This window comes from Enoplosus armatus, chromosome 5, assembly GCF_043641665.1.
Source record: "Enoplosus armatus isolate fEnoArm2 chromosome 5, fEnoArm2.hap1, whole genome shotgun sequence".
Classification (NCBI taxonomy): Eukaryota; Metazoa; Chordata; class Actinopteri; order Centrarchiformes; family Enoplosidae; genus Enoplosus; species Enoplosus armatus.
In genome coordinates this window covers 14,363,123-14,386,740 of record NC_092184.1, presented here as the reverse complement: position 1 = coordinate 14,386,740, position 23,618 = coordinate 14,363,123, and the positions used below count along the sequence as shown (strand labels likewise).

Below are 23,618 nucleotides of genomic sequence, written 5' to 3'. Positions count from 1 at the left end.
GGTTGCCTTAGATTAACAGTGTAGGGGAGATAAATGTAATTCCTATGAAGTACAATGATGTTTTGTTTTGTCTTGACACAACATTCTAAAACATTATTCCTTAGTTCTTCTTTAACATCCCTGTTTACCAGCGACTTGGCTGGTTGAATTTTAACCCTTTGCATTAGGTTTTCGAAAAACGACACATAAATGAATGTTTTTATTACGCATAATAAATAATTATACATAATGATGAACAGAATCATTTCTGATAAATGTATTTGTTGTTCATTTTACCTGCTTTTAACTTTACTCATCCGTAGAGACTGGGACTTCTACCTGTTTCAATGTTGATACTGAATTGTTAACGCATCATCTCCACCCATTCTTCCTTCCAGAAGGACGAAGAAGACAATCGGTTGAGTTTCCAAAGAAACCTGTCAGTTGTCAAACCTACTATTATCAAAGAAAAAAAGCAGAGGAAATCAATTTCAAATTGACAAAAAGATTCAGTATCAAGTCACTTTTGTGAATTGGAGTCTAACCCCTAAAGCAAAGCTTTTGATGTGTGTGTGTAACACATCTAGCAGTTTGGCAGCATCTCTAGCCTCAGGAATAAGGCCTTACTGTATTTCCTCTCACATCTGAGCATCTCCTCCCAATGCATTTAGCATTTTTTCTTCACTTTCTCTTCTTTCAGATACACACATCATTTATAAACATATAACTTAACTTGTAATAAGTTAAAGGACCCCATGACAGATGTGTGAGTTTACTCTAAAAATGAAAGCACACCTTTCACGCAGTGTTGTTGTGCTAGAGGAATATTCGGATAAGTGAGGGGGAATCATGTTTTATGCGCCCAATACCTCCTCACACAAACTTGATCAAATGAAATGAGGACACCTGTTCACCGAGCTCGCCTCATCTCCCCTTTGTCCCGACTAAAACACACAAACCTATGTTGGCCTGGGCCAAGGCAGCAGGTGTTTAGATCCCTCTCCTCCATCTGCTCTCCTCATCTCTTCTCTGGCTGACATTTCCTTACTAATACAGTAAGTAGAGTCCCTGAACCTGATACACTAGCACTGTTTTTTTGTATCCTCTCCATTCAATAATGAAACCTGCATCCATTCATTTCTCCTGTATTTCATTATTTTCTCCTTCTCTATCGTTCTCCTTCTCTGTGTTTTTGCTGCTTGCTTTATGAATAAGTAAATGCAGTATTTGGTTTCCCCGTCGTTAATTATTGAAGCGACAGTGATACAAGACTTGCCTCCCAGTGCGCCCAGTGCACCAGACCCATGTTTTAGCTCGTTCCTAGGCAACCAGCCTGCATATAGTCAGGCATCAGTAACATCCTAATGATTCTGCTGCGCATGCGATGAGGGGGAGTGCAATTTACACACAAATCAGTTGGGCTACCATTTGCATCCTGTCACAAGGCTTAAGAGAATGAATATGTAATGTTTTGTTTTTCCTCTGTGTCTTACATGTCTTGGAAGAGGAACGTGTGTTAAATGACAATGCTATCACAACAGTTGCCTCTTATTGGAGCCGGTTACATGGTTGTGTACAAGGGCATGTTGCATACAGGACTTTTTTCTGTCTGATTTTAATGGGGAGAGGAGTGGTTGAACAACAGAGGTCAGCAGATGTAGGACAAGCTGGGGTCAAAGCAGAGGAAGAACAAACTTGAGGTGCCCTTGACTGGATTTGAACCTTTACTGAATTGACATGTGATAACTGTCGTCATTGCAGCAAACATTTACAAGCTGTCAAGCTGGTTTTAAACACTCTGTGAGAGGCACAGTGGGCTTTGGGGATTTTCCCTGCTATTGACGAGAGGCCGAAGGGTCAATCAGACAGTAAATAAAAGATTGAAGCAACAGCCGAGGCTACTCAGTCGATCCTGGCTATTGATCTGCAGGTAGATGACATCAATGAGAAGCAGGGGCTGTTTAAATGAAGAATTGAAATGAAGACTTGATTGGAATTATTTGTCCTTTGACTTGTTTACAAATGAGACTTCAGCTCACATTAGCGACCTGCGTGTCAGGTAACCAAAGTGAGAAGTAATATGCTCTCCAGAGGATATCTTAGTGCAACCATTCATTTAGCTGAAGTACAAAGTAGCATCAGTAACACCACAATTGATATTCTAAAGACCCCAAATCCAATGTAATAAACCTCATCTATGTTTGGCACGGTCCCATATATGATGCAAGACTAAATTTCAACAATGTTGACCGAATAGTCCCTGCACTACTCCAGTCGTAGCTCCTTCACAAGTCAGGAAAGAAGAAAGAAAGAAAGGGTCCAAGGTTCAGCCAATTATGAAAAAGTAGAACAGTGTAAAAGCAATGGACGGAATCAGACAACGACTTGGGAGATTAAACCTCGGACTTTAAGGTGAAAGACCCACCATTTGGACAAGGACATCGGCTTTGGTTCCACTGGGTTCCAGTGACAGTGGCGGCTGGCATAAAGCATTATTAATGACCAAGGAAACTGGCCTTCAGGCTAGGCGTTAATTATATCACTGGAGAGCTGGGGGAGAGAGTGAACACACGGGAGGGCGGGGCTACTCCCTGTGTTGTGTGTGTGTGTGTGTGTTTTACATTGTTAAACCATTACTGTCCTCATTTCTAAGGGAAGCCTGGTTGAATAGCTGTGATAGATTGTGTTAGATTGTGATGCCAGAAACATCCCCCAACATCAGCTTTTCTGAGACCCCATCTGATTTCTGTAATTGTGCTTTATATATATATATATATATATATATATATATATATATATATATATATATAGTCTAGACACATTTTTGTATATGTCAAAGTTACTGAAGAAAAAAATTAACAAAGCCCCGTTATACAAATGAGATCAGGGTGGAGGATAAGCCCGCGCAGTTCGGCTCAGCTCAATTCAGTAAGCACAGGTCAGTGTTCATTCAGTCAAGCTAGCATGCCCTTGAACTACCTGTCTCTCCTCCTCACCAAAATAATCCATTAATTTAATTTCACTTTACTTAATTTATTTAATGAAAATGTATGCTCTGATTCAGCATTTCACATTCCTCACTAATCTAAATGTGACAGAGTTAACTGGAGAGATAATTTGGTTAGCTACAGGCTACTGTTTTCATCATTAAGCCCGTCTTAATCACCACCATCCTTTCTGTACACTGGCACAGATTCACAGCCTAGTGCTCTGCATGCCATGTGCAGGGTGTGTGTTTTTGATGCCTGGCGCCTGCATGTGACAGGTCCATCGGCCGTAAGCTACCCTCCACTCCTCGCCGTCTCATAGCATCTGTGGCGTTGTTCTTTAAAAGGCCATGGGCCACTCACTGTGTATCCCCTTCAACGCAGCTCCGTGTCAACCCTCCTTACAATCATAGTGTGACTTCAAATCTGGGGCTAAAGAGAGAGACGCCGGCTTAATGTGGTTGAACAGAACACCAAACAAATTTGTTTATTAGACGTGCCCCTGCTTTTACTGTGGGTTAAACAGGACCGAAGGATGTCAGCTGTACAGTGTGTCAACATGTGTAGTAAATAACAGTCCATTATTTGGACAAAACAAGCAATATGAAGATGTCACCTTAGGCTCTGGGTAATTGATCAAAGTGCACTCTTCATTTTGCTGAAGTACAATCTTGCACAGTAACGCCACAACCATCCGCTTATGTTTTAGTACCCTAAAGGCCTGAAATGGCAAACATTTGCTGGTTCCAGCTTTGCAAATGTGACAGTTTGATGCTTTTCTGTGTTTTATGTCATTGTAAATTGACTGTCTTTGGGTTTCGGACTGTTTCTCTGACGAAACAAGCAATTTGAAGAATATTGCTATTGGGCTCTTGGAAACTGTGATGGACATGTTTAACTATTCTCTGGCAACAAATTGATCAAAATAATCATTGCTTGCAGTTTTTTGGTTGGTAACTTTCACTTTCACCACTGTGTCATCGGTAAAACTAAATATCAAGGTTTGTTGAGCCTTACTCTTCCTTTCTGAGACGTCCACCACCAACCAACATCTTCCCATTGACTAACTTTAGCTCTTTTCTTTACACACCAGTGTTCAGGGAGCCCTACACAGTCCGTGTGGCCGACCAGCGCTCCATGCGGGGTAATGTCGCCGTGTTCAAGTGCCTCATCCCCTCAGCCGTCCAGGAGTACGTCAGCGTGGTGTCCTGGGAGAAAGACACCGTCTCCATCGTCCCAGGTAGGAAATTCAGCCAATGATGGTCATTAAAAATTCACCAAAAACACAAACTAAGTCAGTCTGCAGACAAAACCAGGCTCATCCACCTTGTCTTACTGCCCTTTTGCAAATCTGCCTCTCTCGCTGAAATGTCCCGTCACTGCAAACTCCATTTGCATGACCATGTGAGCTATATTTGGCCGAGTGTGTGCTCGCTGTGTTTGATCAGGTGGTGGATAATAATGGAAAGCAAATGATCTAATGTCATCCCAATATGTCAATGGACTCAAGAACATTTGCCCTTCGAGAGAATGAGAAATCCCTCCTGTTATTTTTAGACTGAATAAATCCCAAACCACGAACACAGAGTTCTGTCAATATTTAAAAAAATGTGACTTTCTTTCAGATTTGATTGTGATGAAGATTTTCTCCTCGTTTGCCATGGCTGTTGACAGCCCTTATTCGATACTAATCAATTTAATTGTGTCACTGACATCCCCTATTTCTTCAGTGAGAGAAGATGGAGGAAGGTTTAAAAAAAAAAAAATGTTCCAATCATTCAAAAAGAAGTCTGATGAAATGGCCTTTGCCTGGCACATCCCTGGCTCCTCTCTCACTAACTGACACTGCTGTGGTTAATAGCTGCGTTACAGGGATAAATCAGGCATTAGTAGACGTGTGTGTGTGTGTGTGTGTGTGTGTGTGTGTGTGTGTGTGTGTGTGTGTGTGTGTGTGTGTGTGTGTGTGTGTGTTTGGGCATTTGATGAGATGATAGATCTGTTTAGGTGCTCATCACAGTCACCCAAAAGAGAGCAGCCACACCTCTAGGGCTCTGCTGTGTCTGGAGCTGTTCTCTCTGCTTTCATCTGATCCTCTATTCAAATTATGTTTAACTGAGGAATAATAATATGAGTGAAACTGAGCCTCCTACATGCTGCTGTATGCCGTGTGTGTGTGTGTGTGTGCGTGCAGGCTTGTGCGGCGTGGTGTTAACATTTGCTCCGTGGAGCGATGGCAAATTGCAGGGTGTCAGATGAGACTGTTTAGGTCAGATGATATGTATTGCTCCCTCTGCCCCTTATCTCGCTCTCTGATACCGCGCACCTCTTTCATCTCTCTCAATAGTGTGTGCATAGAGGTGTGTGTTTGTGTGCCTCTTTGTATGGCTCTGTCCTTCACACGGGAGCACTCATTGATCCAGCACAGCTGTAGTGTGTGTGTGTGTGTGTGTGTGTGTGTGTATGTGTGTGTGTGGCCTGAGGGGGGTTTCCAGTCTGGATCGATAAAGCTTGCTGTTGGATTCCCCTCTCTCTTGTCACGGATCCCTCAGTGTGAGAGTGGTGAGACCGGGCCAGTCTGTTTGACGGTAAAACATGCACATATGAACAAGCAAGAGCATGTGTGTGAACATGTACACACATGCAAACACACACACACACATATACTCACATGAGCAGCTGTCTGTGGCTAAGCTCATCAGGACATCAAGTCATCCATATGCTTTGATGAAAAAGCTGTAATACAATTTGCCCTTTGAGCATTATATGCAATACTGAATATTTACAGAATAAGTAAAAATAAGTTTACACAGAGGAGTCGTAAATTCATAAATTTAGATCATGTCCAGATGTTCAAGAATTGGGTAAAATTATTGGATACTTATTTATTGTCACTATATTCAATTTTAATTCAATTCAATTCAATTTTATTTATATAGCGCCAAATCACAACAAAGTCATCTCATGACACTTTACAAAATAGAGCAGGTCTAGACCGACTCTTTATAATGTTATTACAGAGACCCAACAGTTCCCACCATGAGCAAGCACTTTGGCGACAGTGGCAAGGAAAAACTTCCTTTTAAGAGGCAGAAACCTCGAGCAGAACCAGACTCTAGGTGGGCGGTCATCTGCTTTGACCGGTTGGGTTTGAGGGAGGGAGAGAGAGAGAGAGAGAAAGAGAGGGAGGGAGGGAGAGACAGAGACAGAGAGATAGACGTAGAGACACAGATAGACAGACAGACAGACAGGTAGGCAAAGATGTATGGCAGCACTAACAGTAGAAATAGCTGTAATATTAGCTTAGATTAATAATAGCAGCTTTAATAGTAACAGAACTACGACTAAACATAATAACTGTAGTGATGAGAGTCAGGCAGGCCCGTGGCGGCAGCAGCACCCAGGCGTACCAGGACCACGATCCACAGCGACCTACGAGTCGCTATATACCTGAAGAATAATAATATCCTGTAAACACGATATTCTTGGAGTGGTAAAGAATATAAAACACACATTTTAGAGCTGAAATGATGAGGCAATTAATCAATTTTCAACAGAAAAATAATTGGCTGTTTTGACCATTGACTATTTTGATAATCAATTAAGCATTTTAATTATTTTTCAAGCAAAAATGCCAAACACTTGTTTGTTCAAGCTTCTCCAGTGTGAGGGTTTGCTGCATCTCTCTGTTTTTTGCGTTACGGACTGTTGATCGAACAAAGCAAGACATGTGAAGAGGTCACATCAGGCTCTGGGAAATTGTATAATTTTTTTCTTTTTTTTTTTTTTTTTTTTTACTATTTACTGACATTTTATAGACAAAATGATTAATCGATTCATCCAGAAATTATTCGTTAGGTTATTCCATACTAAAAATAATGTTCTGCAGTACACCTTCTGAATTAGCATTGGAAAAGATTTGAGAGCTTTTTTGTTTTCCATCTTTCTTCCTCTCTCTCTCTCTCTCTCTCTCTCTTGTTCTCTCTCTCTCTCTCTCTCTCTCTTGTTCTCTCTCCTGGGCTGATGAATAGGTCTTATTTGTAACACAGTGCTCCTCTTCTTCTTTCCGTCCATCTTTGGCTCGAAGCCTCCTCATCTTTCTCCCTCCCTGGTACAGACTGGTGGCCTGTGTCAGCATCGTGGCCGCACACACACACACACACACACATATTCACACACAAGAGTGCACGTGTGCGCCCCTCCCACCCCACTACACTCCACCACACACCTCATCCATCCATCCATCCATCCACTCCATCTATCAGCTCCTGGTGGCATGTACAGCTTTCTCTCTTTCGATAGCACTCGAGATGCTCTAGTGGTTTGCCATTTATTAGGGACAGTGTATGCCAAGGTATTGGCTTGACAGGATGACACATGTCACACAGACGGCCGTGTTGGTCAATAAAGCTGAGTTTGAATGGGCTTTGATGAAGAGGCAGGAGGGTGTTTGCTGACAGCTGGCCTCACTGCGAGACGACCCTGCCTGGGTGTCGTGTCACTATTTGACAGCCAAATCTGTTTGCGTTGAGGCCCGTTCATGGAGCAGTGTGGCGGGGAGTCGACAGATAGACAGGCAGACAGTCAAACAGTGGAGGGCTTTGTGTGTTGACTGGCTATCCTGGTTTTTACTCCCCTGTCATACCTCCCCTTCTCCTGCTATCTCTCTATCTAGCCATGTCTCTCCCTCTAATTGATGGTTTGCTGGTTTTGCCGTTGGTTAGAAAATTAGCATTTGTTTGCTTGTCAGTTAAAGAACTGAAAGAGGACGCTCTGTTGACGAATGTGTACGAAGGAACTTCATATGTGTGTGTGTGTGTGTGTGTGTGTGTGTGTGTGTGTCACTTTGTTAGTATCCATCTCCTCCTCCAGTTGGAGCTTAAAACAGTGTGAGTTTTATCTGGTCACCATGGTAACGGGTGCGAACCGGCGGGCGGAATGAGGAAGGTGTGAGGATGCATCGCTGCCTGATTTTTATTAGTGCATCACCACGGCTCAGCTCTGCCACACACACACACACACACACACACACACACACACACACACACACACACACACACACACACACACACACACACACACACAGGACGTAGCTGCGTATTTATGTACACTTCAGTGACAGGTAGCATAGATATACATGTCGTCTCTGTCAGGAGAATAAATCTTATATCTCCAAATGTGGAGATAAACCTTTGTTTACACTTTTGGTTCTTTCTCTCTCTGCTTGCAGTTTTATAAGTTGTAAATTTCATGGTGCATGGTCCTGAATAGGATGGTGATGCTGTGTTTGTGTGGTTTGTGGGCGACATTATGTGCATGTGCGGTACACATTAGAGCGAGACCAATAAATTGGCTGGGCCAATGTATTGGCAAATATCATCTTATTGCAGATGTATTGATATCTGCCAGTAAATAACAAGAAAGTACGTTAGTACACTTGCCAAAGAGGCTGTATGTCTAAGGGCATTGAGCCAGAGTGTCAACATTACAAAGTTTCAAATCAAATTTAAGAAATGCAAAAATGTTATATATTTACTGTGCATATAATCATGACCATCAGCCGATATATCATTATTGGATTTTTTAAACTCTCTAATATCAGTAATGGTATTGGCCTCAAAAATTGAGTATCGCTTGGGCTATAATACACATAAGCATCATTTTCAGTACCCAGTACCCTTATTTGTCTACACATTCCTCATAAAATACTGCTGTACTCAAAATGCTAAAATGAAAAAAATAGAAATTTGTCTGGAAATATTCACAGGCCTGTTCATTAATTGGTGCTATATGTAGTCAGTTGAGTCTCTTAGGAGTTAAGGAAAACATGACTCAATAAGTATGCTATCAACTACAGGAAATCCTTTTTAAATGGTAGAAACATCTATCTATGTTAATGGCTTCTTTGCTTCCCCACGTATGGTTACTTGTGGCAACCCACAAGGGAGTTGCCTCGGACCATTGTTGTTTATTTAGTGTCAGCCAACTCAAATGCACATATGTTTGTGGATTTACACGACAATCACTGCAGTAACAGATTCACAAACTCGATTACATGAATATTCATGAAATTATTTTATTACACTAATGTGTCATCAAATGGGTGGAAAACAATATGTTTGTATTAAATCTAAATAAAAGAAAATATATGTACCACAAGAGGAAGACATTGAAACCATGGTACTTAACATATGGAAGTGTGCATAAAGAGGTTACAGAAGTCAAATTGTTGGGAGGTAATATACAAAACAATCTCTTTCTCATGACTCATATTACAGAGTGATGAAAATGGCAGGAATGTTGTGACAAATTGCAATGCTTTTATCTAAAGACATTCTTAAGGTAATATCTCATAGTTTAATCTACAGTCACATTCATTATTGCAGTGAAGTGCGGGGCAGTGCAGCTCAGAGAGAGATGAGGAGACTGCAGATCGCACTAAACAAGGCAGCAAGAATCCTTTTAAAGTGTGGGTTTGCATTCATTTCAATTCAAAAGGTTAAAAAGCCAGTTAGTATTAAGGACAAACTGTAATTAGTACGTGATAAACATCAATTTAAGAGGTAAGAATAAGAGATAAAAATCATTATGTACAACCAAAAATAAAAACTGAAATGGGAGGACGGACTTTCAGAACTGTTAAATTATGGAATTCATTACAGTCGCTCACTCAAGAACAGTACAGCAGCTGGACTGTTGAGTGCAAGATGTAGTTATTAGCTATTGTATTGTCAGTAGGTTTGTAGAGTGCTGGTATCATATGTGAACACATGTAGATGAGTATGTGTATATATGTAGGCACATTACTGTATGTATGTAAATCAAATCAAGGGAAACATGACTTGTGACTAACACTATCATAAAAATGTACAGTTTTTTTTAATGTTTTATTTTGTCTTTTAATGTTGAAATGAAGTAATTGAACCAATACTGTAAAATGTCACACGCTGTGACATCAGAGATAGCATTTTTCTTAAATTCCTCAGGCACAAACATCATGCTGATGTGAATCACATTACACATTGTGGTTGAATATATTAAACTGGTGACACCTGAGTAGCATGCGTCATCAAATGTTGAAAAAACACTGACAGTGTGAGTCATATCACAGTAATAACAGGAAATAGCTGTTACATTTGATTAAAAATGTTGTTTTTAATCAATTTCAGAATAGAATATTACGATAATATTAATCATAACTTGTTTAAAAGTTCCTGTGGATTCTTTGAGTCATTGATTGGTTGATAAAGTGGGAGAGGGACAGAGAGACGGAGAGTAATGAGGGTGAGGAGAAGTGTGACGTCTGTGTTTTTGCATTCATTGATTGAGGTTGTTTAATCCCCCTTCTCTTTCACACACACTGCCTCTCTCTCTCTGTGAAGTGTAGCGTCACCACAGCTGCTGCAGCTTCTGTCCCAGTCTCCATTTTGTGGCCACTCTGCAGAGGCCCTATACTCTCTCTACCCCTCTGTCTGTGCACTCTTCTCTTAACTTGGTCTCTCTCTCTCTCTGGCCCTTCCTTTCTGGACACACTTATTAGGAGATGCTGAAGTGACAAAGCATCGTCTTTTCCTTCCACTCCATCAAACCTGAACGGGAACAACAGATAGGCACAAAAAATGGCAGAATAGGCAAAAAAAAAAGACAGACAAAGTGGCACAAAAGCATGACATGCTAAATTATGCAGATGGCAAAGTGGGCATAGGATGGAGGGATGATGGAATAAGGCTGGTAGGTATATGAGGACATATGAGAGGATGGGCAGATGGACAAAGAGAGAGGTGTGTGTGCTCGCTTTTCTTGCTGTCCCCAGCACCCCAGGGAGGAAGAGGAGGCCAGGGGCTCTAAAGCCGCTGTGTCCTGCCATTAAAGATGCATCTGACAAGTGCTTAATGCCCCCCCCCCCCACACACCTACCCTCTCTCCTCCATCTCTCTTTCTCCTTTAGACTTTTTTTTATTCATCCCTGTTCTGACCATTAACCATTACACAAATTGTGCGCATCTATGTGTGTTTGTCTTTAGGATAGTAGCAGTTTATACCGCGCATGGGGGGGGGGGGGCACTGGGGGGGGCACTGGGTAGCTGTGGAGGGGAAATAGGTGATGTTTACTTATTGATGTGTGTTTATGGGCTGTGGTGTGTGTGTGTGTGTGTGTGTGTGTGCGAGTGTGAACCTGGCAGTGATTCGTGTTAGGTTGGGTTATTTATTCAGCACTCGTGTTTGGATGTTTTACAGAGAGAACAGGTGCAGGGCGACTCTGAGCGCGCTCTGTTTGAGCGGACTCTGTGTGTGTGTGTGTGTGTGTGTGTTAGTGAGACAGACAAACAGAGAGAGAGAGAGAGAGAGAGAATAAGACACAGGGGCATTCACTGCTGTCCAGGCACTGATAGGGCCGCAGTGTGTATCTGAGTTGTTGACATGATTTGAGTGTTGAGAGGAAATTATGATTTGTAGCTTTTAAGATCCACCGAGACATAAATATCCAGATTATTTGTTGAATGACAGGGATAGATAGGTGGATAGATAGAGGGATAGATAGATAGATAGATAGATGGATAGATGGATAGATAGATAGATAGATAGATGTACAGGAACATGGATGTTCTGTGTAGAGATTGAAATGGCGGGAGAGATGGAGGGAGATTGAAGGAGGGAGGGAGGGAGGTAGGAAGTGAGAGAGGGCTGTGCACGAGGAGAATTTCAATGGCACTCCAATCATGCAGGCAGTCTCGTTAGCCCAGGGAACATTTGCATAGCGCTTCGGCGAATTCATTTGGCCTTACTCAGAGAAGATGGCTCCCTTTCCTCTCTGCTAGTTAGTTATTCATTAACCGCATGCAGTCAAGGTGTGCGCGAGTATGTGTGTGTGAATTCGTCCTGTTTGTTTCTGACCTGCTGGCCGACATGCATGCTTATAATTTTATACTGTATAGTCCTGCATCGTTTGTGCATGAGATCATTGCTCGCTGTGTTTGCAGCTCGGCGGCACGTCTGCATTTTTCTGACTGAATGGATACGTGCCTCGTCTCGTATCCTCCTGCATATATACTTACAATAGTAGTGCAAGTACGTGCCAGCAGACAGAATTGCTGTCAGATATTTTGCCAAATGCAGAAACCGACGTCAGAGCATTACTCATCACCCACCATGATCTCCTCGCCAACACCCTCTTCCTCAAACAGTGATGATCTGCCTCAACTTTGTGCATCATTGCTGCATTCCTCCTCCTCCTCCTCCTCCTCCTCCTCCAGCCCAATGAACTAATTAGGGAAAAACTACATGATAGGGGTTCTGACAATCAGATATATACTTGAGGCCATCACTAATGGGGATCATGACTTGCCTTAAAAAGCACATCACTTGTAGGCTAGGGTAAGAGTGTGTGTGTGTGTGTGTGTGTGTGTGTGTGTGTGTGTGTGTGTGTGTGTGTGTCAAGGGGTGGGGGTGTTGGGGGAGGAGGGTGGCATCAGTGAGGAAGCACAGCTAGTAAGTGAAGATGACACACATAATGAAGAATACAGTGGATGTGTTATTCTAATTATCCCACTGACACCGCCTTGCAGTCTAATGTTGTTTGACAGTGCACAACAACCATGGTGGAGAAGTGTGTGTGTGTGTATGTGTGTATGTATATTTGTATGTGTGTGTGTATTTGAATTTGCAAGCAAGCATTTGCTAGAGTCTGACAGTGTTTGTCACATCTGCCGGAGCTAAAATGTGAAGTTGTTCAGTGTGACCTTTCCTGAAGATGAGTTGTTCTGTTGGTCAGTTTAAGTCGACACACAAAAACTGAACTGAATTAGCTTTAAATGGCAAGTACTCTTAAATGGCCCTCAGTTTTTGTCTCTTATTCTTTGCTGGGAATTATTTATAAAACATTATGGTAAATATCAGAGCCTTTTGGATAAACATGTTCATATGAAATAGTCCTGAAAATAAACCCGGCTACACCAGCTTTTTTGACTTAAAGGTTCCCTGTGGAGTTTTAATTTTGTTGAAGTTGTTTTTACATTCAGTGTTACTTCAGTGTTACAGTGTTGTGTGTATCTTGAGCCCTCACAAATGTATTCAGTGCATCTCTTTCCCCTTTGCTGAGCATATTTAAAAAAAAAAGTTTGAAACCCTACATCGTTTTTATCCATGTTTACTAGCTCACAGTCTTCTTCATTACTTTTGTTCATGCGTAACACCAACTGTTAATCAGCAGAATGGCATGAATCAAATGGCAGAATGTGAATTTTGTTGCTGCATGCTTGCGTGTGCACAAAAACATGGCTACATAGTGCTACTAGTGGTCAAAAACTCCATAGGGCACCTTTAACGGTATTGTTTTGAATCATTTATTTAAGCAATATTCTAAAAATATCTTGATACTATTAATTCTACTTGGCTATTGTCACTGAACATAGCGCAGGGTGTTTGTCAGCCTTTTGTGGCCCATGATGTAATTGTAAAGGTGTCACATCGATGTGACTACGTGAGTGTGGCATAGTTCTTTATCCTACTTTGAGGAGCATGAGAGGAAGCTTCTGGGTTTATCCAGAAATATAATGTAAAATAGATAAATACGAAACAAAAAGAAAGACTCAAATTGAGTTTGTGTGTGCACAGTTTGGCTACAGACGTGTGTTTTGTGCGTATTTGTGTTTCAGTAACGTGGTGGGGGCAGGGCACTATGAGAGATATCCTGTTCAGACACATCCCCTATGGAGCTGACTTAATGACCCGTGACCTGAAGATGTACATGCTAGGGAAGGAGAGAGGGTGGGAGGCAGGGTAGCTGAGGAGGGACAGGAGGGGAGGAGGACTAGGAGGAGGAAGGCAGTGGGTTGAAGTACCAGGAACAAAATGGATGAAAACTGCAGCAAAGAAAGCAGAATGAGGGATGCAAATGTGTCCTGTCTGACGCATCAGTCTCTCTCTTTCTCTCTCTCGGGATGTGTCCTGAATTGACCACGGTCGTATGTATCCATCAGCTGGCGGAGCTCCTCCTCTTACCTCTTCCCTTCCGTCTTTCGCTGCTTTCACTCACTTTTCCTTATTCATTTCTTTCATCGGGCTCATAGATCACAGCTAATCAACGACAGGACGGAGACAGCCGGTGGAGCTCCGACATGCAGCCCACAATGGACACGGGCAGAGGCAGCGGGAGAAAGATAGAGAGCCTCAAAGTGAAAGAAGGACAGGGAGATAGAGGTAGAATAACTCTGTAGGGGAGTGGGCAGAAGACAGGTGAAATAGATTGGCACAATTTGCCTGCGCTCCCTTTTATCTTTAGTCCTACTCAATTTTTCTTTTTCCCTTTTGACACTTCTTCCTTCTTCTTCTTTTATTATTTGAAGTTCTTCTACTTTTTCTCCCTCCTGATCTTTCTCTTCAACCTCACCTAACCTCTGCTACATCAGCTCATTTATACTGTGTAGCAGCCTGTGTGTGTCTCTGTGGATGTGTGTGTTTGTGTGTGTGTGTAAGCCCTCACTGACCTCCCCTGTGAGCAATGGCATCTCTATGCTTTATTAATAGCTAATCAATGGGCTCTCTGGGATGTATTGGATGCCCTGAGGACTCCCACAAGACATATGCTGGCGTGTCAGCGCACTCATACACACGGACATTTCCTCTCACACACACACACACACACACACACACACACACACACACACATCAATAGTTCATAGAAGTCAGTGGAGTATAACACAAGTAATGGTTATTTTGCCAATATTGTTTTAAAAGTTTTCATTGTGTTTTAATTTAGCCACTGCGACAAAATGATGCAAGTAGCTCTGATCTTGTATAGACAGCATCAAGTTTGTTCTGCCTTATTTGGTTTGTTTGCATCATAAATGCACTCTCTCTTTCTCACTTTCTCTTTTACCGCCGCCTCCTAAGGTTCTCTTACTGCTTGACTTGACATTTATTCCTCTCAAGCGCTTATCAGGCCCACCTGACCGCCTCTTGTTTTGCATCATTATTTTCCTTCCCTTTCTGCTATTTTCAGCACGCCTGCCCTCTTCCTATTCTTCCCTCACCTACTTATTTTCTCCGCTCAGCTCTCACTTTCTGTACCTTAGCTTTTGGTATTTTGAAAGTGCAGTCTGTTTTTTTTGTTTTGTTTTTTTTTGTCGGTTTTGTTCATGTGCATAGCCATTGTTTTACAATGCCCAGGGCAATGCAAGTTTTCTGTTCCTCTCACTCTGTCTCACTGGAGACATTGTTTGAAAACAGCGATGAGAGTTTCAGACATGTTTTTCCTTGTTTACCTCCTTTTCTCCTCTCCTTCTTAGTCAACCCTCACTGAGCTAATGGCTCACTCCTTACTCACTTCCTGTGCTTTACAATTGTGACATGTTGCATGAATAGCACTCCTTGCCACACATATAAATTTGCTAAATTACATGTCTTACAATTAGTTTGCTACATTGTGTGCAGTTCAGCATCCCAAATGAAATTAAGGGATGAGGCTACAAATCCCATGAAAAGCCAATAAAGTGATAGTCAGTTTCTCTGTTTCTCAATGCCAAACCCATTTGTTCCTACTAAAGACACACATCTTTAAAAATTAGTCACAAATGTATTCATTTGAGATTCAGCGCATTTGTTTGGCAGATCTGGTAGGGCAGTGAGTGCTTACGACAGCAGGACGGTGTGTGTAGGATTGACTAAAAACGCACTACAGTGCCAAGGTTCATGGTAATGAAGGAACATGTCGTCCAGTGCAATGGTGTGACTCATTGATGTGCTATTAATAGTTTTTGGGCAACAATGGAGGTCTATGGCAGAGAGGAAAGAGCTTTATCAGGCTTCAGCCTAAACAGACAATAGTTGTTGGTAGGATACACTCTCAGTAACTTCATAATAACTTCCTGGTGTCTCCACTCGTTGCCTGGTGACGACAACACTCCAGGCAAGAAACAGTCTGGCACATAACCCACTGTAAAACCACAACTTGTCATTTTTACACTTTGGTTTTTGTACACATTAAAGAAACCAAATATAACTTGTTAATTAGTGAGCTTTAGTGGTTCAGGTAGGCAGATTTTATGGCTGTTGAACAGAATCAGGCTAGCTATTTTCCCATGTTTCCAGTCTTTATGCTAAGCTAAGCTAACTAGCTGTTGGCGGTAACTTTATATTTAACGAACAGATATGAGAGCGGTATCAATCTTCTCATCCAGGAAAGAGAATAAGAAAAAAAATATCCAACTATTCCTTTACACTGGATTTCACCAATATTCATACCTACATCCAACTGCCCTTTGACTGGGAGTGTTTGTGTTTTCGTGTGTGTCTCTGAGAGAGACGGAGAGAGAAGAAAATCTTTTTACATCTGAGCTTAGCTGACTAAGGCTCCCAGAAGATAAAGGAAGGGGGAGAGGAGTGCGGGAAGGGAGAGTATCGAGGAAAAAGAGAATGTAATTTGAATCTCATATACATTTCAGTTGAAAGTCATTCTAGCCTTGATACGTTCTCGCTGGAGTCGGCCTCATACACAAACTCACGCACACACACTCCCCCTACCCACTCTTGTGGACAAAGCTCTTGTGTATGAGCACAGATTGACAGTCGAGTGCTCGCACTACAGCTCATTCATCCTTGTTGACTACATCTCTGCTGCCAAGTTGCAAACACAATGTATGTCAGATGCAGCCTCTCTTCAAAATAAAATGTATTGTAATAGCTACAACCGCCTGCACACTTAAATACCCCAAACATAACATTAGACTGTAGAATAGAAAGAATGGGAAGAGAACACAAACCGTAGGCACTAAACTGATTTGTCTTGGCGCTCTTTCTCCCTCCAAACTTATTTTTCTTTTGTCCTGGGAAACACAATGCTCCACCACCAACTCCTAAGAGGAACACAGCCGTTTTCATACTAAGTTAGGTTTCCAGGTCTCACCCATTGGTCTCAAAAGATCATGCACATATCACTACTCAGTTTTGATATGTTTCTTACATATCCACAAGAAAAATATCAAGACAGTGGCCTTGACTTTTCCACTTTTTTTATGTATTTTCTTTGTAATGTTGTGATCAAAGTAGTAGAAGTGACATTCATAATGAGTCATAATAACTTACAGCCATACAAAGGAAGGGCTACATGTCAGGTGTTTCTGACAGTGTCAACAATATACACACACACATATTTTTTTGACTTGTGTCCCTCTTTAAACACCCCCACTCACCAACAGCACCCTGCATTTCCAGATTTGCCATTTGTGTGTGTCTCTCTCTTTTCCTCTGCATAAACAGTGTGCCCTTTTCTTGCAGGCTGACAAGTGAACGCCTTATTTATTTCTGTTGAGGGGGAAACAGACGGGGTATTTATTCCATCGCTCCCCCCACCTCCAATTCCTTCTTCTACTCTCACCCTCCCTTCTTTCTGACATCTTCAGACAAACGCAGAGCTGTAGCAGAGCATCATACAGTAATGAGCTAATATTTCATCCAGGTGAGGTTGTTTGAGTGAGGACAGACGAGGATAAATGACCTTCAGAGGGTTTATTGTCGGTTTATATTGCCATATAGCTAACTTAATGTTGTGACAGTTTCTATATATTATATAAACTGTAAATAAATATCGATGTTATGGAATAAGAGGAACATTTGTATATTTGTCCGCCATGATTCAGTGATCTCTGTGCCTCTCTCTCTGTCACCTGCTGCACCACTGACTCCTAAACATCCTGCCTCTTTAAGTTTTTGGGATTGGGATCCTGCGAGCCCCTTGGGACACAACAGCATTGTAGGGGGCACATAATATATTTACTCAGGATCATTATTGCATGAAGAGCACAGGATGAAATTTCATTGTGTATAAAAATATGAGAGGCTGTTATTATTGAGCTTGATCATGCATGTAAATAGATTGCTGTCTGGTAAACAGCATGCCTCCAATGGTACCAGATAGTTAGAAATTACTTTCACGTTACATTATGTTATTACACTTCCATTTTAGTGTCATTTGTCTGAGTTACTATATAGCCACTTACATTCCTTCTTTTGTCTAGACTGCTGGTGTTGTGAGTTATATACATTTACCATCTGTAACATTTGCAATTTCCAAACATAATCTGATCTGTAAACAAAAACACTATATCACTGCTGCTCTGGAGTCTGAAACTCCAGCATTGGGTTACCATCTGTTGCTATGGAAACAACATAAACTATCATAGAACTTTTAGTTCCCGCTGCCTCCAGCTGAAGCTGCTTCTTCGTACTTTTAAAGACATTTCATTAAGCTTATTCTCAGTTCACACCATCTAAAGATGACTTATTAAACAGCTGTGTGACTGTATCAGCTCTTCTTTAGATTTAACTCCTGAATTTACACTAGGAGCAATACTTACAGACCCCGTGGTACTGCCTACTTTACTGCTACTCAGCTTCAGACAAGCCAGTGAGTTAGCAGTGCTCCTAACCAACTAACCAACCAGCTTTAGTGGCACAAAAGCAGTGCACACAAGCTCAAGAGGATCGCCAGTCAAGACCGAAGAAGAGGAAGTGTATTAGCCAGCCTTAAAGTCTATGGAGAGTTTGTGTTAGATACTTAAAACATTTGGCAATAATCAGACAAACAGTTTATTTGCCCTGTGTGTGTTACCTGAGGGGATGTTGCTTGTCAAAACAGCAGAGAGCCAAAGTACACAAGTGGCTGATATAGAAAGTTGAGCACATAAAAACTAAGGACTTGATATTTTTCCTCAAGAATTGGTGGACGAAACCTAACCTGAATGTTTGGGTTAATATTACACTTGCATTAGGTGGTCAGAGTGGGATGTTCATGCCGCTCTGTGTCTGCTGGATGTGGAAGCAAGCAACTGTTTTTACACAGGTTAACCCTAGCAAGTTCTTCATTGTCTTCTTTTACTTCTTCTCCTTCACTGCTTCTTCTCCAGTGGGTCCCAGTGATGCAGCTATTTCTTATAGCGACTGGTTTAATAGAATTGCTTTGCCAAACCCGTTTCTGAACGGCTAAACTGATCTATGCAGCGCTTAATGCACCTGCTTTGTTGTTTTTGATTGCAGTAACCTCTTGGGGGGTGTCTTTCATGTTCACAGACAGGTTTGTCCAGCCAGATTGTGTTTCTAAACTATTTGACGCAGACTGTCAGAGGATCATGTTACAGCAGTTTCAGCTTTTTGAGGCGCTAGGTTTTTGATATTGTTATGCCTGCTCCTTTGTGTCTTTCTTTATGTTATTATACTTTTGTTTTAGTGTGATCTGTCTGTTTTGCTATACACTCACTTACACTCTAAGTCTTACTGATTTGTTTGAGGTCATGAATGCTCAGGTGAGCACCATGTTAGTTATCATTTCTTCTTTTATCTTTTACTGTCTGTCAGTTAGGAAAAGGTTTATGCTTTACTCCTTTCACCCAATGCCCATTGTGCTGCTTTTTTTCTCAGTGCATGGTGCAATACCCCGCAGTCTGAACAGGAATAAGTGGGTACAGAGAATTGATGCTTGGATGGATGAATGGGTGGATGGATGGAGTGATGTAGATGAACTCTTCTACTGTATAAAATGAGCTGTGCTTAAAAAGGACTGGAAATAATGGTGGTGAACTGTTGGTATGTTATGGTAGTGTATAGATACATTAGAATATCTGGTATAGCTACCACAGTAGATAAATGAAAGTGTCTACCAGTAACCAGGAGAATCTTTTCATGAAAAGGACCTGAGCTTTTAGTTCTGTCTATTTAAGACCTCACAAGAGTCACTGAGACCTCATTTGCATCTGGAAGCCTCAGTTTCCATTTTTGATCTTCCTCTGCCAATAGGAAGTGACCTAATTTTTCAATTACATGAATTCCTTGGGTGTCATTATGATCATTATAGTTTCATATACAGAAGTCACCTCTCTATTACGCACTCAGTGCACACACTCTGTGAAAGGGCCGGGTGGCAGGTGGAGGGGTGGGTAATTGTGGCATCAGTTGATAACCAGTGGACATGACTGTATGTTTTCCTCTCCAGAAGTCAACAGCGCATAGCAGCGTTCCACTAATAGGGAGAGTGGCTCTGCATATACGCAATGTGTTGCTGTGCAGGAGAGAACCATTCTGCCACTGTCAGTGTGTGTGTGTGTGTGTGTGGATATGTCCTCATACTGTCTGTGTGCATGAGTTTGCACAGTTATTGTATGCATATGAATGGTTGCGTGTCTGCGTACATATTCGTTTGTGTGTTCGTTCATGCGTGCTCGCATATCCAGTGTGTACGCCACTTGTACGTGTGACAATAATACTAGGGTTTGCTGACAGGTAGAAGATGAGAAAGAGAGGTAGATTGAGAGAGAGAAGTAGAGAGATGGGAAGAAGAAGGGCAAGATGAAGTGTTGAGAGAGAGATACAACATAAAGAAAAAAGAGCAGTTGCCGAGGAGGGAGTGATAGAGAGAGTGAAAGACAGAGGAGTACTCTCCAGAGAGATGCACATGGGGACCAAAGACACATTCTGCCACCATAAGCATGTTTAAATTTTGAACAGGCACTTAAGAGGGACAGCACAGAAATGCATATTTCTCAGAGAGGTTCGGAGCAGGCACTTGTGGGTAAAGCAGTGATTTTTGTGCGTATGAGAGGGAAAGAGGTGTTTAAAAGAAGGGAGAGCGCAGAGAAGAGTTAGAGTGGAGGAAGGGAGGGAAAGGAGAGATGCAGGCTTTCTTAATGGAGATGTTTTTGCTTCACTAATTTTAGGGCCCATTTAACAGAGTGTGCTCCTCTCTCCTCTCCCACTGTCTCTGCCTCCCTCGCCCCCCCATCCTTCCATCTCACCCTCTCGTCTCTTTCCCTACATCTCCAGTTAATTTAATGAAGGGTTGCCCGATTGCTTTTAGCATTAATATTCCAATACCAAGTGAGGTAAATAATGAATGCAACCTCCCTCTATTCTCTCTCTCCCTCTCTGGATGATGTTGAGCCCCATCTGTCGTCTCTGCGGTGGCACAGAGCACTCCCCAAGGATGAGAGGGAAAAGTGGGATAAGAGGGCAGAGAGGGGGGGGGGGGGTGAGGGAAGGTGTGTCTAGAGGGATAACATGAGCATGTCTTCCGTTTAGTGTCAACACTGAGATTTTCTGGTTGTGGGTTTGTTTCTGTCTAAAAGGGAGATTTAATGTTACACCTTTTTACATTTAGTATCACAATAAATTATTACAATAAACACTGTGTGCTTTAAGGGTCTTAAACCACCGGCCCAGCTACCAGATTCCTGAGACAAGACATCCGGACCACATACTCTTTACATTTTCCCATTTTGATTTTATTTTAGAATAATCTTTACATTTTCTATCAAGACTGCAAAACTGGAATGTAAAAACTGGATCTTTATTTCAAACCACACCTTTTTAGTGTGTAACTTGTCAACATAAACACTCTGAGCACCTGACCCCAAAAATGTCTCTTTCTAAACCTTAAAGAAAAGGAATACATCACTTTATTAACACTGCACCAACATGCAGAGCAGTACAACACATGTAAGGGAATGAAGAGGGAATTACACTTGTTCTTTCCTTTTTTTTCCCCCCGCTGAGTGTTTAAGTGGCCTCCCTGATGGTGTATGGTGAGCAGTCTGTGTTGATTTGCCCCAAACAGCCAATGTTCCAACTGTACAGACATTAGCTGTAAGCTAGGCAGTCTCTCCTTTTCCCTCTCATCGCTGTACATTTATGAAACAGATTCATAATGCCTCGGGACAAGTGTGAATTTTTGCTCAAATTGAGAACATTTTCAACTCTAGTGGATGCGCCTTCGCCACAGTTCATGCCAGTCGGGCAAATTCACATCTGTTCGCGCCCACTCATGTCGTTCCTTTGACTTTGTATGCATTATTGCCGAATCTAAAATTCGACTTGTGTTCTGTCTGAACACACTTTAAGAAAGAACAACCTGGCCAGTGGCCCCCAGGTAAAGTTTTTTTTGTCAAAAGGTAAAAACTGATTGTGGGTTTGTTTTGGTCTGAACGGGAGCTCTGCACCTTTTTAAATTTAGTATCACAATCGATTATAACACTGTGAGCTTTCAGGGTCTAAATCTAAGCTAGGAAGGTTTTTAGTGGTGAGCAAGGGTGAAAGAAGAAGAGATTGTTGGAAAGGGAAGTTGGAGAGCTGGTGTCTGGTTTAGACTGCAGGCCTCTTGCAAACTAGTAATGAGTGGAGCTAATTAATTTAGACTCTGCCAACAGATGGCTAAAGCCACATGGCAGCCGCTAAGGGAGGTACTCCTCTTTCCTCTCCCACTCTCTTTCTCTTTTCCTTTAACTGTCTCTGTCCATCTCTCCAGCAGCACTCACTGTTCGCCCCTTTGCGTGCGCGTTTCTTCGAAGTTGTCACCGGCAGCCAGAGTATTTGATCGATCTTCAGCGGGCAAAGGCCTCTGGGGTAGACATGGGAGCTCTCAGGCTATTAAACAATTACACACTCTCAAGGTGGTCACCTCAACCTTCAACACACACACACACACACACACACACACACACAGAGACAGTGTGTGTGTGTGTTTTCCAGGTATGTGTTTGTTCCTGCAGGTGTAGCAGACTGGATGGAAGGATGAGAAAAGGCACACGGTGGAAAAGGGTTTTGGTATTAAGGGCTACATTTGTCTGCAGCTTTGCTCGCTCGTGTAAACACCACTCTAACATCATATGGTGACCCTGCTCGCCCTCACACACATACACACACACACACACACACACACACTCACACACCACCACACACATACGCAGCCACTAACCACTTAAATCTCCTTCTCTTACAATACCACTGCACACACAAACACAGAAGCCACACAACAACCACTCTGGTGTTTCTGCAACCAAAGCCATTTCTGAGGAGTTTCCCTGAGTACTTGAGCGGGAAAACACATTAAAGTTTAACTGGAGGAGGAGAGAAAGGAAGAAGGAATGAAAGAAAGGGGACATCAGAGTACTGTCGCACACGCTACCCCCCCCCCCCCCCCCCAATACTCTCAATCTGAATTCTGTGCTTTTTGTTTCTTTCCTTCCTGGCTAAATGGAAAAGTTAAAGGATGCAAGAGGCAGGCTGTGAGGCTGACGAGGGGAGGAAAGGAGACATTTAATAAGTAGGGGAGATGATCAGGCATTGGAAAGATTATTGATGTTCAGTAATAAGTCCATCACACTACTTCTATTGCAAATTTCACACAACTGAGTAGGGTGACTGACAACAACTGTATCAATATGTTTTGTCACTGAAAAAGAATCAACAGCCCACTGTACAACACTGAATCAATGTAAGTAGTAAATATTACATGGCTTTATTCCACCTATCTTTCCCCCTCTGTAGTGGATTTCCCCCTTTCCTGCCAAATAGCGAATGTCAAAGGGTGCAGAAACAAAAACAGATAAAGATGGAGAGAGGGAATAGAAAGAGAAAAATGGGGAGAGAGTAGGGGACAGATGGGGGAGCTGGCAAGCACGTGGCACACTTTGCATGGGAGTGTGTATGTGTGTGACACACAATAGTGGTAATTATCTTAGCCATTGAGTGCACAGAGGGCTTGGCAGTATAGGGTATGATGAGGGGATGGAGGGGGGTGGAGGGGGGTGGGGGTGGGGACAGGCAGTCAAACAGTAATATAATCATAGTCCTTTGTGTGAGTGAGAGCAGAGGCCAGCTCAGTGTCAGCTG

General features: G+C 42.2%; 1 protein-coding gene across 2 annotated transcripts in view; it reads left to right on the top strand.

Moving 5' to 3' along the window:
• Positions 1–4,088: 4,088 nt before the first annotated feature.
• Positions 4,089–23,618, top strand: part of dscaml1 (Down syndrome cell adhesion molecule like 1) — a 74,913-nt gene continuing 55,383 nt past the window's right edge. For both annotated transcript variants that reach the window (XM_070906511.1, XM_070906510.1), the window contains exon 1: positions 4,089–4,206. In XM_070906511.1, the coding sequence (XP_070762612.1) occupies positions 4,104–4,206 (103 nt within the window). In that variant the 5' untranslated portion in view covers positions 4,089–4,103. The remainder of the gene's footprint in view (positions 4,207–23,618) is intronic.